Here is a 16,546-nt window from a genome sequence, read left to right as displayed (position 1 = left end):
AATATTCTTGTAAGGGCTTCGTACAAAACACAGATTAGGCATATGGGACGATAGTTTTTATGTCGTGAATTCTTCCTTTCTTGTGGAGTAGTATTATCATTGCTTTGTTTCATGAGGCTGTGATTGATGCATGGTCAATAGACAAAGTAAAGGTTTTTGACAAGTGTTCGTAAGTTTCCTTATCAGCAAAGTTCATAATATCTACATACTACTCATCACAAGTAGGATCAGTGCCCTTTTTCAAGGTATCAGTAGCATATTTGACTTCCGAAGGAGGTACATCCGAATCTTTGGGTGCATTGTACAGGTCAGCTAATGCTGTATTTAGCTTTAGTTTTGCGTATAGGTGACTGTGAAAGTTCCTGATGAAATTTAATATTTCCACTTAATCAGTAAGTCTACCATTGTCTCCATCTAACGTAGTAATCTGCTTCTGGCCAATCATGAGCTTTCGTTTAACTTTATTTAAGCTTGTTTTGTTCCCGAAACTAGGTATTAGAATTACTTCATTTCAGATTGAATTTTAATTTCGCTTATGAGTTTAAGTAAATTCCTAGTTTTATCACAAAAATTTTATATGTTGATTGATAGCATTTATCTTTAATATCGGAAGTTTCCTCCATTGCATTACATTGATTCTTGCTCCTAATAGTTGGTGGTCACACCCGGCATGATAACCATCGGTGTTTAAGCGCTGCTTCCGGGAGGGAGTGGGGGGGGGGGGGATGGGAGGTGCGGGTGGTGCCCCGGCCCCGGATCGAATCCGCCAGGCGAATTAACGACTGTCGTTGAATAATGAATACCGTTCTGGTGCCCAAGTTCCACCTCAGTTACATGATTCGCAAACATTTAGAAAACCTTCGTTCACTTTCACATGAATAATGCTACGTGCAGACAGTCCCAGGAAGTAAATGGGTGGCAACAGAAAACGCATCCGGCTACCCTCTAAATTAACCATGCCAAATCCGTTACTAACCATGTCGACCCTACGTCGATGCTGGACAAAGACACAAGAAAAAGAAGACAAGTTGGTTGGTCACTGTCAGTGTTGAATTTGTTTAAAACAGAGACATTTTAACAATATTAAAAGAATTCGACAGTATAAAAACTCTCATTTGTCTAATTGAAACTGATTTTTTCTCTATGTCCACTTCCTGTTAGGATGCTTTTTGAAGACCATGTCCATTATAGGTATTTTAGTAAATTCTGCAAATTGCACTACTAGGTCTCCTCTCCCATTTTTCTCCTCGTTCCCTAATTCCAAATTACTGTTTCACCCTGTTTATGTGACCCTATATTAGCGTCAAAATCATCAGTAACTAATCCAAAGTGGCAATTCCTTCCTTTTCTACACGTTTGGATAACGCTTTCGTTGAATGAGTCATTCTTTTCGTCTGTGTGATTTGAAGTAGGAACACAGACCTGTACAATTTCAATTTTGTATCTCGACGAAATGTTTAAAGCTAATCAAACTATTCTGCTGCATGTCTCTTCTAATACTGATACCTTATCAGTGATATTTTTTTTACTAATAACCCGTCTACATTTTGTTTCCTATCGGGTTCACCGAAAAAGAAGAAGGTATTTCCATATCTATGAAGGAAACAGCATTCTTGTTTGCATCGCGCAGGATACTCCAGTTCCTCCTTAATTTGTTCTAAACTGTCATTGCCCAACAGCGAACGGTGAGAATCTCTGGATTTTGTTATTCAAACACCTTTCCTTTGTTGATGTAGACATCAAAGTAGTTCCCCCAGGAGATACGATTGTGGGGCTATTTTGGAACATTGAATCTTGATATAATTCATCATGAACGTTGATCTTGACGTAATAAAGCTTATCCACCACTCCTGCTTCTTTTACAAATTGACGATAAATAGTTTTAAAAAGAAAGACACCCTTAGGCTTCTAAAATTAATGCCCCTGTGATCGAAAAAAGCAAGAGTTGGTCAAGGGAGGCCGATAGGAAAGCGCATAGAAAGAGATCAGCAGAAGTAAGTGGAAGCACTGCCAGCATCAGCTTGGGGCCTCGCAGTTCCCTTCCGCACAATCCCAAGATGTGTCTCTAGGACCTCTCAAATCAATTAATAATCAATCAATGTGCCTCTGATTAAGATGCAAGGAAGTCTCAGTTAAAGACCAGTAGATGTCAAGAGCAAAGCCAAGTCCAAAAGTCAGGATCAAATCCCAAAGCTCAAGTTCAGGAATGGTTGAGTTTATATTTGATCCAGAAACACCATTGCTCTCCTACATATGTTGTATAGCGTTGCTACTCGCCCTCTTTTCCGTAATCAACACAAAAGTCGTGCATAAGTGGTGTTCTTCGTATTTTCCTCTTGGGTATTTATCCCAATATAAGCCGTCAGCTTTCATATAGATTCCATTTGCTTGTCTCTGCTCGTCTCCACACGAAAATCAGATCTACTAACTATATATTAGGTACATCGTCATTTCATTGGCTCTGCTTGACAGTATACTTCAACTTGTGGGCATATATTTCAGCCATACAGACTCTACATCAGGACTGGTCCCACCGCTCTTGATATGCATTTGCCATTCTTTATTATCCCTTATCATTTGCATCATCATCACTTGGTTTTCACCTGAGGATACAGGACGGGTTCCACAACGATTTTATAGTGCGTTAAAAGGGCAAAAACAGTGGTGGTGGTGGTTAGTGTTTAACGTCCCGTCGACAACGAGGTCATTAGAGACGGAGCGCAAGCTCGGGTTAGGGAAGGATTGGGAAGGAAATCGGCCGTGCCCTTTCAAAGGAACCATCCCGGCATTTGCCTGAAACGATTTAGGGAAATCACGGAAAACCTAAATCAGGATGGCCGGAGACGGGATTGAACCGTCGTCCTCCCGAATGCGATTCCAGTACAAAACAGTGACTGGTTACAGTATTTTCGTCTCCTTCATTATGAGTTAAAGTCAACAGTCGTGGATACGATCTACATACATAAACTGGGTACCTGTAAGGGAATGACGCAGTTTATGAGCAGAAGGTATCCTTGCAGAATCTTCGCGACATTACCCAAGTAGAGAGATAGGTTTGCAATGTATTAGCCTCTGTACGACTGACTTATTACATAATGGTATACGGCTAAAGAATCGTCGTAACGTACTCTGTTGTTCTTGATAAGTGAAATTTTCTCGAAGCAAGAAAAGTATTATTGGCTCTGGCTATTATATTATACTGCACAAGTGCTGTTGAAGGTTCAGACTCCTGCACGAGTTCCCAACACGTGCACAGAATTCCTTCCTACGTGTACAGGGACGGCACGCAATGCTTTAAGCCAGAACCAACAAATCCATGAAACTTCGAAGTCTCTACAAAATTATGTCTCTGACATTTTTGGCAATTGGTCTAACAATAATTCACAAGCTTTTTTTAACCACCCAGGGGCTGCGTATAATAATGTTACTTATTGCTGTGTTTTGTAAGAAAGTTCATACTTCTGAGAAATCACCTGGCGAAAGGGACCCAAAGTCACATGAAGCCCTAAGGATGGAAGGGTTGCTAAAGTTTCCTCTGCCGACGTGGAGGCCCTTAGAGATGAGCAGGGAATAGGAAAGGAACTCGGGTCTTGTTAAACAAACCATCACAGCTATCGCTTGAGAATATGATGGCCAGCCAGAGATTTGAACACTACTGCCAAGCACGGGACCAGTAACTTTATCAGCGTGCCACGCAGCTCAGTCAACACGATCTGTCGAATATTTTATGGCTACGTAATTATTGAGAGCGTTTCGTAACATTTTAATATTATCCATTTGTAGAATGTGTTGAAGGGGTTGTTACACTTTATAAGTAAAACTGAGAGCACTGAACCACGTTAATTGCAATTCACATAATTAAACAAAGTGTTTCGAGAGAGATTGCTGTCATCTTCAGGTTGCCAACACTCAGCTCATATGGTTAAAACACTAAAATCTCAAACAACACACCGGTGGTGTTCATTAAAACAAAATAAAAACCCATTGGACCATTTCATAACATCCTGACGTGAAAAGACTGTTGTTTCTGTCACATGAGAAGAAAGTGAACGTAACGGAAAAAATACTAAGATTTTGCATATAACGTCAAGAAAAGCTAACATATTTAAGCAAATTAAAGTACAAAGAAATTTTAAATGAGAAGCATAAAATCAGTGCACACAAATTGAACTTGATTACTGGTCTCAAGTGAAATACGTTTTCCAGGATTCGGAACCTGATACTTCCCACGTAAGTATAGAAAAGCAAATAGCCCACTGGCTCCTTGCAAACTAAACAGGCGCTGGATGATGCTTGTTTGGGTACCTTAGTTTATACCGACATGACCTCAGATTTAACTTGTCGCAAATTGTCTGAACAAATTATACTCAATCAAGAGTAAAGAAATTCCAAATTAGTATCTCGAAACTACAAAGTAATGTCGTCGAATTAGTATCGCCAATACACAATACAGTATAGGCAGTTAAAATCACACCATGCAGGCGGCATTTTCAAACGTCAAATTGATGCGAACTGTTCTACATGATTGTATATGCAAATGGTTAGCGTTTCAGTGCAACTTTACATAGTAGGTAAGAGTAATGTCATCTGTATTCAGTACACATTGACGGTAAAAAGTCACAACAGCAAAAAATAATTAACATAGAGTAATGTAATTTCGGGAATACATTTTTCTAGGTAACATATTTGAGTGATTAACATTGCAACATCAAAAGTTAATGTAAGTGCGAGATAAGCAATTGCAAATGAGAAATGCTTATACATTAATAATCGATGTAGCCGCCAGAATGTTGAATGCAAGCATGCAAACGTGCATGTATTGTGTTGTACAGGTGCAGGATGTCAAGTTTTGGGATGGAGTTCGATGCCAGTTGCACTTGGTAGGTCGATATAGGAACGGTCAACTCTGTAGATGACGCTGGAGTCGCCGTCCGATGATATCCTATATGTGCTCGATTGGAGACAGATCTGGTGATCGAGAAGGCCAAGACAACATGTCGATATTCTGTAGAGCATCTTGGGCTACAATAGCGTGGTATGTGGGCTAGCGTTATCCTGTTGGAAAGCACCCCCCCCCCTTCCCGCGGAATGTTGTTCATGAATGACAGCACAACAGGTGGAATCACCAGACTGACGGACAAATTTGAATGTCAGGGTGAGTGAGATAACAACGAGAGTGGTCCTGCTGTCATATGAAATCGCACCACAGAGCGTAACCCCAAGTATACGTCCAGTGTGTCCAGCACGCAGAAAAGTTGTTTGCAGGCCCCCAAATAGCCTCCTCCTTGTTAACACATAGCCATCACTGGCACCGAGGTATAGCCAGCTTTTATCAGAAAACACAAGAGACCTCTACCCAGACCTCGAATGAGTTCCCGCTTGCCGGCCGGAGTGGCCGTGCGGTTCTAGGCGCTACAGTCTGGAGCCGAGCGATCGCTACGGTCGCAGGTTCGAATCCTGCCTCGGGCATGGATGTGTGTGATGTCCTTCGGTTAGTTAGGTTTAGTTAGTTCTAAGTTCTAGGCGACTGATGACCTCAGAAGTCAAGTCGCATAGTGCGCAGAGCCGTTTGAACCATTTTAGTTCCCGCTTGACATCACTTAAGTCGCAAATGGTGGTAGTTTGGGTGTAGTGGAATGCACGCTGCAGGGCGTCTGGCTCGGAGCTGTCCTTCAACTAACCGATTTGTAACAGTTTCTTATGTCAGTGTGGTGTCAACTGATGCTCAAATTGCGGCTGCAAATGCATTACCATGCGCCATGAAGCAGAATGGGATAATGTACCCACATTTGTCATTCAAGCTCAGTTCGACTGCTTGCCTCACCAAGTTAGAGCTATTGTTGCTGGAAAAGGTAACAGCTCTGTATAGTAAACTTAACAATCAGTACATCCCGAAATCATCTAAAAATTTTATCGTGTATTCTTTCGGTAGTGCTATGTATGCGGCATAAGTAAATTTAGTAATTTTTTACCTTTCTGGTACCACAGTTATAATATACAGTAGTGTAGAACAAATCGAAAATAGCGGAGTTTTTGTGCCTCTGGCCAAAAAAGGATTTATTGGACTCTGTTCTCAAAACATTCTAGTAATAAGTACATAAAGTGCCAGAGGAAGTGTAATCGAGCTGAAATCAAAGTGCAGGGCTTGGAAGAATGTTTTCCGATTAAGTAAGTTTTCACACTGTGGAAGAGCAACGCAAGATTTGTACTGGGGTGCTTGTCTGTGTAGTAACATTCGTGCTGGAGTAATATGGCGTCTAGTAGCAAAAGCTATACAGGTGTAACTGCTGACTGCCATTCGCAGACTTTTTTGCCTAGCTTTTCTGATACACCATTGGGTAGAGAATGACTTAAGGAAGTAATGAAGCCAAAGCAAAAATAGCACTCAATGAGAAAACCAAGGTATGCGCTCATCAGTCGGTGGAAATGAATTGCAATAGTTCTTGTAACAGGTCTGGGGGTCTGGGCAAGGATTCTGCAGGTGCCAGACGTGCGGCAGAGCAAAATATCTTACGCCTATACTCCACGAACTAAACTCAGTCATGGAAGAAATATATTCGGAACTGTGATTACGATTAGACTTATGCTGCATAATTTGTTAGTGACAAGTGAAAATCTATGCCGGACCAGGACTCGAACTCGAATTTCCTACTTTACGAGAGCGGTCACCTTAACTACTTCGGCCATCCGACCACGCTTCCAGGACCGACCCAAATCTTCATATGTCACCGGATGTTTATGTATCGCACTCGCACAGTTCCTGTGATTCCCGCACAGGGAGAGACTTCATTGTTATTGTTGCAGCCCGTCAAGCCATGTAATACTACACTGACAGAAAAAATTGCAACACCAAAAAACATTTAATGTAGATCAATGAAATCTCGGGAATACATTTGTCTAGGAAACATATTTAAGTGATGCCATTTGTTTTGTTATTCATATAATTTTCCTTACAGAATAATTTTCCCATTCTTTTTGGATATTACCGTCCTCTGCTTGATCTCTTTTGAAGTAACCTTCAGCTTCACGTATGGAAGGCATCGATTTGCAAAATTTAAGTTAAGGTTCCTTTCTACAATGTCTTCAAAGTGTCATACGTTTTGCACTATACATTCTACAGGAACTCGTCATCTTTGTTTTCAATGTCCTAGTCGTAGTTGTACGTGATGAATGGTATTTAATTTCTATAATTGATTCTACTAACACTGTCTACACATATGTTTGAAAAGAGACTCATGTTTTGCTGTTAAAATTTTGCAGTGTTTTCGCTGTCGCTTGATAACAGCGAATTTCGTTTGGTGACCTAGTGTTTTCTTACAGGTGCTGCTGGTTTTTGCGGCCGGGTCATACCATCACTGTATAAACTGAACAACACTGATGACGGCCTCTTCTTCTGTCAAAACACAAAATACCGTAGATAACATAGCTAGTTCTAGAGTCCAGTGTGTTAATACTGAGCCAGCTTCTTTAATTGCTAGTACAACTGTCAACACGACCTCTCTGTCCTGACCCTCTTAGTGCCTAACAATATTCTTGGGAGAGTTGTTCATGTAAAAATTCATGTATTTTAATTACTCACATGCGATGACCAGTAACAAGACGAGCGTGGATCCTCCAGCGAGGGAGTAAGAGTAAACTTTCATGTCCCAACCGATGTCTTCTACGTTCTCGTGGTCCGTTATTAAGAGTGGTGTTAGGAAGAAGCTCAGAGATACCCCCAGCTGAAACAAAATTAATTTTCTTTTAGAAAAGAGAATCTTGATTAATCTCAGATCGCAGTCGAAAATATGCAGAGTAAAAATCTTATGTTTAGAAACTAGATACAGTTTTTTCGGTTCTCAGCTGTCCACAGAGTATTTTAATTTAAATAAATTAACATTCAAAGCAATTTTCAGGGAATATTTGTGATTTTCAACAGTATGGTAAACAGTACAACTCGGGACAACTGTATGCGTTGCTTTCACGACTACATTCTTTGGCAAAACGTCTTCTGTTTTTAAGATATTTTCTGGGTTGTACCAGTATAAGAGATGACGATTACTGCATTAAGTAAACCCTACAGTACACCCTTGGCAAAGTTTCGATTTTGGTATCCGTCGAACAATGGTATCAGTAATTTCATTCGGTGTCACTGTGTTTCAGAATAAAAGTATTCGAGAACTGACACGACCCATTATAAATTATCCAGGATAATGCAATACTTCAAGAAGAATATAATAATTCCAATCCCAAAGAAAGCGGGTGTTGACAGATGTGAAAATTACCGAACTATCAGTTTAATAAGTCACGGATGCAAAATACTAACGCGAATTCTTTACAGACGAATGGAAAAACTAGTAGAAACCAACCTCGGGGAAGATCAGTTTGGATTCCATAGAAATATTGGAACACGTGAGGCAATACTGACCCTACAACTTATCTTAGAAGCTAGATTAAGGAAACGCAAACCTACGTTTCTAGCATTTGTAGACTTAGAGAAAGCTTTTGACAATGTTGACTGGAATACTCTCTTTCAAATTCTGGAGGTAGCAGGGGTAAAAAATACAGGGAGCGAAAGGCTATTGACAATTTGTACAGAAACCAGATGGCAGTTATAAGAGCCGAGGGCCACGAAAGGGAAGCAGTGGTTGGGAAGGAAGTGAGACAGGGTTGTAGCCTCTCCCCAATGTTATTCAATCTGTATATTGAGCAAGCAGTGAAGGAAACAAAAGTAAAATTTGTAATAGGTATTAAAATCCATGGAGAAGAAATAAAAACTTTGAGGTTTGTCGATGACATTGTAATTCTGTCAGAGACAGCAAAGGACTTGGAAGAGCAGTTGAACGGAATGGATAGTCTCTTGAAAGGAGAATATGAGATGAACGTCAACAAAAGCAAAACGAGGATAATGGAATGTAGTCGAATTAAATCGGGTGATGCTGAGGGAATTAGATTAGGATATGAGAAACTTAAAGTAGTAAAGGAGTTTTGTTATTTGGTGAGCAAAATAACTGATGATGGTCGAAGTAGAGAGGATATAAAATGTAGACTGGCAATCGCAAGGAAAGTGTTTCTGAAGAAGAGAAATTTGCTAACATCGAGTATAGATTTAAGTGTCAGGAAGTCGTTTCTGAAAGTATTTGTATAGAGTGTAGCCATGTATGGAAGTGAAACATGGACGATAAATAGTTTGGACAAGAAGAGAATAGAAGCTTTTGAAATTTGGTGCTACAGAAGAATGCTGAAGATTAGATGGGAATATCATATAACTAATGAGGAGTTATTGAATAGGATTGGGGAGAAGAGAAGTTTGTGGCACAACTTGACTAGAAGAAGGGATCGGTTGATAGGACATGATCTGAGGCATCAAGGGATCACCAATTTAGTATTGGAGGGCAGCGTGGAGGGTAAAAATCGTAGAGGGAGACCAAGAGATGAATACACTAAGCAGATTCAGAAGGATGTAGGTTGCAGTAGTTACTGGGAGATGCTTGCACAGGATAGAGCAGCATGCAGAGCTGAATCAAACCAGTCTCAGGACTGAAGACCACAACAACAATGCAATACTTGTTTTTATTCCGTTAACCTATTCGTCTTTCCTAGCTGTTCCATCCTAATTATGGAGTCCTGAAATCCAGAATCTCAGTGTTTTCTTATATGTGCTCTTTTACGAGGGGGAGGGGGGAGTTGGAACAGAAAGTTCTTTATCACGAGACTGAGAACCAGACTTATGAATTAAATGCCATCACTTCTGCAGTGTCTCATCAACCGAAAGTTGTCTCTGGGCCAGTGGAGGGTATAAGATTGAGTGCGGGCCCATGCAATCTCCCTCTTGTTTTCCTTTCTTCTAGTTGCATTGCTCTCTGTAAGTACTTATTACACTGACTGATAATTTTGTAGTCAGAATTGCTAGGACTCCGCTTACAATCCGAAATTCGTCATTATACATACTATTTGCTATAAACTAGACTTACTTCTGTGTTTCGACAGTGTTCTTAGAGCAACTTACGGATGTGTGTGTGTGTGTGTGTGTGTGTGTGTGTGTGTGTGTGTGTGTGTGTTTTACTGAGATAACATGTCTGTTTTGTGTACAAGCCCTTTAGATTGTCCTGTGTGGTATTCGTGTTGATTAAATAGTCCGTCTATGATATATGTATTCTTGTTACGTGCAGTTTCTGTATGGGGGCGATCAAAAAGTTTCAGTTCGGAGGCCGTACAGTCCAGAATAGGTACGCCAATTAGGCAGAATCGCCGTCAGCACTGAAGCAATCGTCCCACCGATGCATCAAGTTATAGATACCCGTTTGCTAAAACATCATGTCTTGCTGTGGGAAGAAGTTCGTAACTGCCTGCTGCACATCCTCGTCCGACAGTACACGTCCACCCTTCAGGGACTGTTGTAAGGGGCCGAAGACGTGATAATCGCGAGGGGAGAGATCAGGGTGCCAGGGCTGGTGTTCGAGTGTCTCCCACTCCAGGTGGCGTAACTTCTGCGTTGCGACATTTGCGATATGGGGACGTGCATTATCATGAAGCAACAGCACCCCTTGACGCACCATTCCACAAGAGTGGTTTTCGACAGACATGTTGCCCCATACACATTCTTCATTTTCCTATAGATGTCTAACAGTATTTATTCTTCGGCAGCCAAGAAGAGAATAAAAGCACGTTGGTCTTGTTGTTTGGACGCAACTGGTAATAACATCGCCCTAGTTCACGTTTCTGCATTTGCTGCACGCACTTCGGAATAGAGAGCCACACGGTTCTAAGACGAAACGTTCACAATAGCAGCAATGGAGGTGAACAGGAACGTCACCGAAAGTTGTTTGTAGAATCATCAAAAACCAGTTTAGGTTTGGAGATATTGTCGAGAGCTGTGGTGCATGCACTGTGGCGCAATGGTTATCGCTGAGGGATGGCATGCTGCGGGTCACCACTTAACACCCGACCACCAGTAATAATTTGTTATTTAATATTTATTGTTTCTGGAAGGTTCTTGAAATGTTTTATGTTCATAATGTCTGTATATTCTGGTATATTCAATGTCTGTATAAATACCACTACTCTGTAATATTCGATGTTTGTATAAATAGCTGCAGTCTCTATCCAGGGGATCAACTCCGTTCTGGCTGTAGGTTCATGTTCGCAATAAACGTGCTTTTGATGTTAAGTGTTGTGCTTCATTGACGACTCTGCTTCTGGTTTAGACTAGGGTGTTTACAATATGACATTGTTTCGTGGAGGCGCGGATACTTCGAAACATCTACATCTCACTGCTCCAATTATGAAGCGTAAAAGCCGTCGCCTATTCGGACAGGAACCTAAATACAAACAGTACATCGTTCCCAAGGTCCGAATATTCAGGAGATCAACGGATCCCAAGCCAACAATATGTCAGCTGCACATCAGAAATTCTTCAGTATTCGAGAGATACTGGTCAGAACCCGACAAATGGCTGAAACAATTCGACCGAGATGCCAAATACAACAGGTGGAATGACATTATGTGTTTGGAAGAAACGTACTTTCACTTGGATGGAGCAGCCCAGCAGTGGTTCGAGGACAAAGAGGAGACGATCAATAGCTGGGATAAATTCCGAACTGAAGAAAACACGTGGCGACTACCAACATCAGATCCACTTAGCAGAAGAACAATTGAAGAACACGGCCCAACATCGTGGGAAAACGACAGACTCTTATCTGTAGAATGTTTTGGCCCTATGCCACATCGTGAATTCGAATATGAGAGAAGCCGAGAAAATCACACATTGATGAAAGGATCTGCAAAGACATGCATCAAGCTCTTCTGGTAAAGGACGTCACCAAAAGCCGAGGAATTCATCAAGTGGTGTCAGCGCATCGAGGAAATGCAACAAACAGAATCGGACGCAAGACGTATGACAGAGTCCCGAACGTTGTCCCTACTGCAGTTGTGGAAGACCACCACAATCTCGTCTCTCTCATGTGTCACACAGAGAAGAGATACAACATTTTATGGCGGCCAGAACTGTGGGACCGAGTAAGAAAGAAACAGCTGCAATAATGTCGACCCAATGCGACAGGAGGTAATTGAGAATGTTGAACAAGAGGTGAATCGATCTTTGGCATTAGTGTCTGCCACCAGCCAAACGTGCAAGGAAGAAAGGATTCCCCAAACTTATGCCGAGCCATCGAGCGACAACTCAGCACCCTACCAATGCAGGTACAATTAACTGCTATGCAAAGTTTAACACCCAACAGAAGAACAGACATTTGGAAGATGGAGGACAACACTCCGGTGTGTTTCCACTGTGGACTCCCAGGACACGTTGAACGTTACAGCAGAGAAAGAAGGCGAATTTTCGGCGACTACTACGCAGCAAGGCGTCGGTCATCACAAAAGTTCTATCATGCCGGTCAACTGGCCGAGGTCGCCCCGTCGCGCCGTAGCTATTCTCCATCACCGTACAGAAGTATAAGCCACTCACCTAGCCGCCGACTCCAGGAAAACTAAGCGACGCGACCATCTACGCAAGTGAGATCGCTGGAGATGCAAATCACCCACGGACGACAATCACAAATACATCAGGAATTTCATTCACGTCATCATCGACGGCCAACTGTGAGGTGTGGATGGTAGGAGATGGGGTACTGGCGGAAGTAAAGCTGTGATGATAGGTAGTGAGTCGTGCTTGGGTAGCTCGGTTAATGGTCCGGCTTTAGCGTGTGAGCTAGTGTTCGTTTACATTGCGGCTTAGGAAGTCCTACGTAGGCGACGTCCATGGCGCTGCCTATCCTCTGCTACAACTAGCGTCGTTTGAATTCAAACGTGTTTGAATCTCGTCACTGCAGTACGAGCGACAGTGAGAGCGACAGCTACGAGTCTCCTCGGCAAAGCAGCTGGCGGCTATGAAATACTTATCATCCGATTTTAAGTAAACTATTTGGTGAAAAAACTTGATTCTTCTGCAGCCTACATCTTGATATCTTTGCTCAATAAAGGTCTGAATTTATTTTCGTTATTCGCCATAGTTACTGTGCCGCACGAAATTTTTAAGAGATTGCAGAGGTAAAATCACATTTCGCAGACTTTATGTATAGTTCGTTTTTAGGCCACACATTATTGCCTATGAAATGTAGCCAGTATTTCTAAAGTGTATTTAAAGTTGCGAGCGGACTGATATCTCTTTTCATTCTTGAGATATTGGTTGTTATATCCGCGGACGGGCATCAAGTGCTCGTAAAAATCGTCGTGTCTCATAAACGGTTCAAGATATCGAAACGACGTTTTTTGGAAATTACAGCAGGCAGAAAGGACTGTTTTATCGTATGATTAATACTCGATACGTTTTTGTCAAACGTGTGAACAAAGCGAAAACAAGACTCCCTATAAATTAACAGAATGAGGTTTTGTCCGAATTTTCATAGCCAAACAAAGAGAGAGTAACAGGCAAACAGGGTATCAAAGCGACCAGCATGAGGTCTAGTTTTTCATGAAAATATTTAACTGCTTGAAAGTAATCAGGTAATTAAGAAAAACTTAATTACTTAGTTGAAGAAAATTTGAAATATTGCTGTAAGCTATGTAAATGAAGCGTCAAAAAGTTCATCTCTTCAAGGCCTAGCTATTTTGCACATAAAAAGATACACTGGTGTGATATTTAAATGTCAAAAATACTTCCTTCGAATCAAGTACTAAAGTTAGAATTTTCCGGAACAGAAGACGTTAGGAAGGCAAATGAGGTCTCAATAAGAATACAACTGAGAAACATTCGACGTGTCTTTGAAAGATGCTCGAAACCTTAAACAGAAAATGTGGTGGATCAAATGTTTCTCTAATATTTTTTATTTCAAACTTTAAGACAAATCATTTCACAAAACGTCTGACTATCTTTTCAAAAATTTTGTATGCTTTACTTATGGATTATTTAGATTAACTGAAACTATTGGCTTTCATATTGACTGTTGATTAATTATGCTCGCAGCAATTAAATATCATTAAAATTTCGTGGTTGCTCATTGTATTGTACTAGTAATTTAATGTGTGATGTACTGGGATAGGTGTATATATATTTTAAGTTCAAGTACTTTGGCAAGAACTTAAAAATATACTTAGTGGTGCACTGTTAGCAGTATACATAAAACTTCGTATACAGAATTGTAGCTGACTCAGTTAAAATGTAAAAGATAGAAGGGATCAAACCCACGTCATTCAATCAAACGTGCTGGACACCCAAGTACGCTACCGCTTTTTTTTTAACTTGGTTTATTCACACCAACACTATTACAGAGTTTGACCGCTTTAAAAATGTTACAACTCATACCATTAAAGTGAAAGTCCTTCGAGACTGGCCAACAGCAGACTGAACTACAATTTTAAAGACCTACATGAAATTCATGATTCATTCCAGTGTTTCATTGCAAGATCGTAATCGCTGCAGGAGATGTACAGCTTCAAGCTTCTTCTTACGAAAGACAGTATTCGATCAGGTGGGTATCGTATCCTCGTGAAGTGTAGCCGCAGCCGTCTACGCTCGCCTTCGCTGCATGAGAAATCCCAGCTCAGTGACTGCTTCAAGTTGATCTCTAGGAGGGAAGTTTCTTGGTTTTCCGTTTCGTGTCACGTATATATCCACACTCTGGTTTACCGAGTTTGGGTTTCTCTGTTTATCTTCTCTGAACTCTCAGCGCCACGGTCTGAAAGATCCTTTCTCCCAGCTTGAATGCATCAGAATATGAAGAGGGCATCAGAGTCATGTAGTGGGTTTCTTCTTTTAATATCCAAATGAATGTTGCGCATCAATGCTATTCACAACAAATAAATGAAAAGGAAAGTAAGGAAGTTGCTTCTCTGTGGTGGTAGTTTCTCACCATTTGAAAATGAAATTTACTTCGCAGCAGTATCTAATCGTCAGTTTCAAATAAAGAAGATAAAAGCAATGAAAACAAATTCTCCAACAAATTACATAACATTTCTTTTTTGACTATTTACAGTTTTCTTGACTGGTGTGTGCACATGTGGCTTTGTCGCGCTTGCGCTCCTCAACTATGAGTAAGTTGCTTTTCCGAACATGAAGTAATAATATGTGGAATGACTCTCAGTTTTGAGGTAAAGTGCAAATAAGAAAGTTTTGGAACAACTGTTTATACGTAAGTTTTTTAAAAATTATTATGTTGTTCCTGAATATACAACATGAATGCTTTGAGGTCTGCATGTTGCGTGACAATGTAATACACTCACTGCCCGAGGAACCAAGTGTAACCATCGTTCTTCGCGGCATGAAACATGTGCCAGTCCGGGTGTAAAACATCGTCCACAGTGATCGCATTCTCTGTCGTCCTGTTAATAATCGATAGCTTTTTCCTCGTCCAGTTCCATATCACGATGTTTTCTGTACAAACGAAGGTGTGTGCCAGTATGTCTATAAGGTGACAATGGTTATAGTATGGCGTAGGGCGTAGTTTAATTTTATGCATCTTTTCACCTGTGGTGATCTTGTTATTTACAATGTCATAACATACAGCAGCTACGATCGACGTAAGAATGGGGTTGGTGATGTTCGCCCATACACGTTTCCATGTTTTATCCGGGTGTTTGTCTTCGATCGGATTTCGTTGCTGTCTCTCTGTCAGTTCAAAGTAAATTGTAGAGGTACTAAAATGTTGAGGCGACTGGTGCAGGTAGCTGATTTCCTTGAAATACACGCGGACGTATCCCATCTGTTGGTTGATGTACCCAACGTTGATTGATGGCCTCACATCCTGAGGTATTAAGGAGGTGAAGAGACTCTTGGGTATCCCAGTCTGGTTCCTGCTGATTATTTTGGATGTTCTACTTATGAAGACTGCAAGATACTGAGTACGTGCATCCTTTATGCCTAACGCGCACGCATAGCGAGTCAGTGTTATCGTGTGAACTAGAGTTTTGAAGACACTTCCTCTCCAAACAAACGAGTATATGGCAACAAGAAGCTTGTGAGCAATGTCGGTGGGTATCGGTAACACGGCGGCGATGTGACAGATTCTACTAAGAACATACACACTCATAAAGTGCACTCTTTGGAAGCGGTTGAGGGATCTAGTCTTGTGTTCTTGGCGTGCTGCTCTGACTGCGTTCAGTATAAGTTGCCAAATCGTCTTAGTCATCTCGCGCGGGTCCACTAGCAGATTCATTTCTAGTTGCTTAGTCTTGTCAATACGTTGCAACCAAGTCGACACCATGCGTTCATCGAGTAGTTCGAGAGGAAGAGTTTTAGGTTTATGTTCATTTATCATCACACCCGAGAACTGTGCATAGACTCTGGTCATGCGGCGTACCTATCCAATATCATCCTTCGTATTTACAATGGCGCTAATGTCATCGGCGTATGCATGGCAAACTGTTTTGACAGCAAACACCTTTAGGCCTGGTAGTTGCACACGCAGATTAAACAGTAGCGGTTCAGTTGCGATGCAAACAACGACATCGATAGATGACAGCCTTGGCGAACAGTTTGTCTGAATGGCACACGACGGGTGAGCTGACCGCTAACCTTTACTCTAGACGTTGTTCCAATAGTGCTTTTTTGTAAAAGCTAAAGGAACTGATT

The 16,546-nt window shown here is 41.2% G+C and overlaps 1 protein-coding gene across 1 annotated transcript in view; it reads right to left on the bottom strand.

Moving 5' to 3' along the window:
- Window positions 1-16,546, bottom strand: part of LOC124722467 (uncharacterized MFS-type transporter C09D4.1-like) — a 176,161-nt gene that overhangs the window by 106,807 nt on the left and 52,808 nt on the right. Inside the window, exon 3 of the mRNA XM_047247623.1 lies at window positions 7,580-7,721. Coding sequence (XP_047103579.1) covers window positions 7,580-7,721 — 142 coding nt within the window. The remainder of the gene's footprint in view (window positions 1-7,579; window positions 7,722-16,546) is intronic.

This window comes from Schistocerca piceifrons, chromosome X (assembly GCF_021461385.2).
Source record: "Schistocerca piceifrons isolate TAMUIC-IGC-003096 chromosome X, iqSchPice1.1, whole genome shotgun sequence".
NCBI lineage: Eukaryota > Metazoa > Arthropoda > Insecta > Orthoptera > Acrididae > Schistocerca > Schistocerca piceifrons.
The sequence above is the reverse complement of the archived record's forward strand: the minus strand, read 5'-3'. Positions and strand labels throughout refer to the sequence as shown.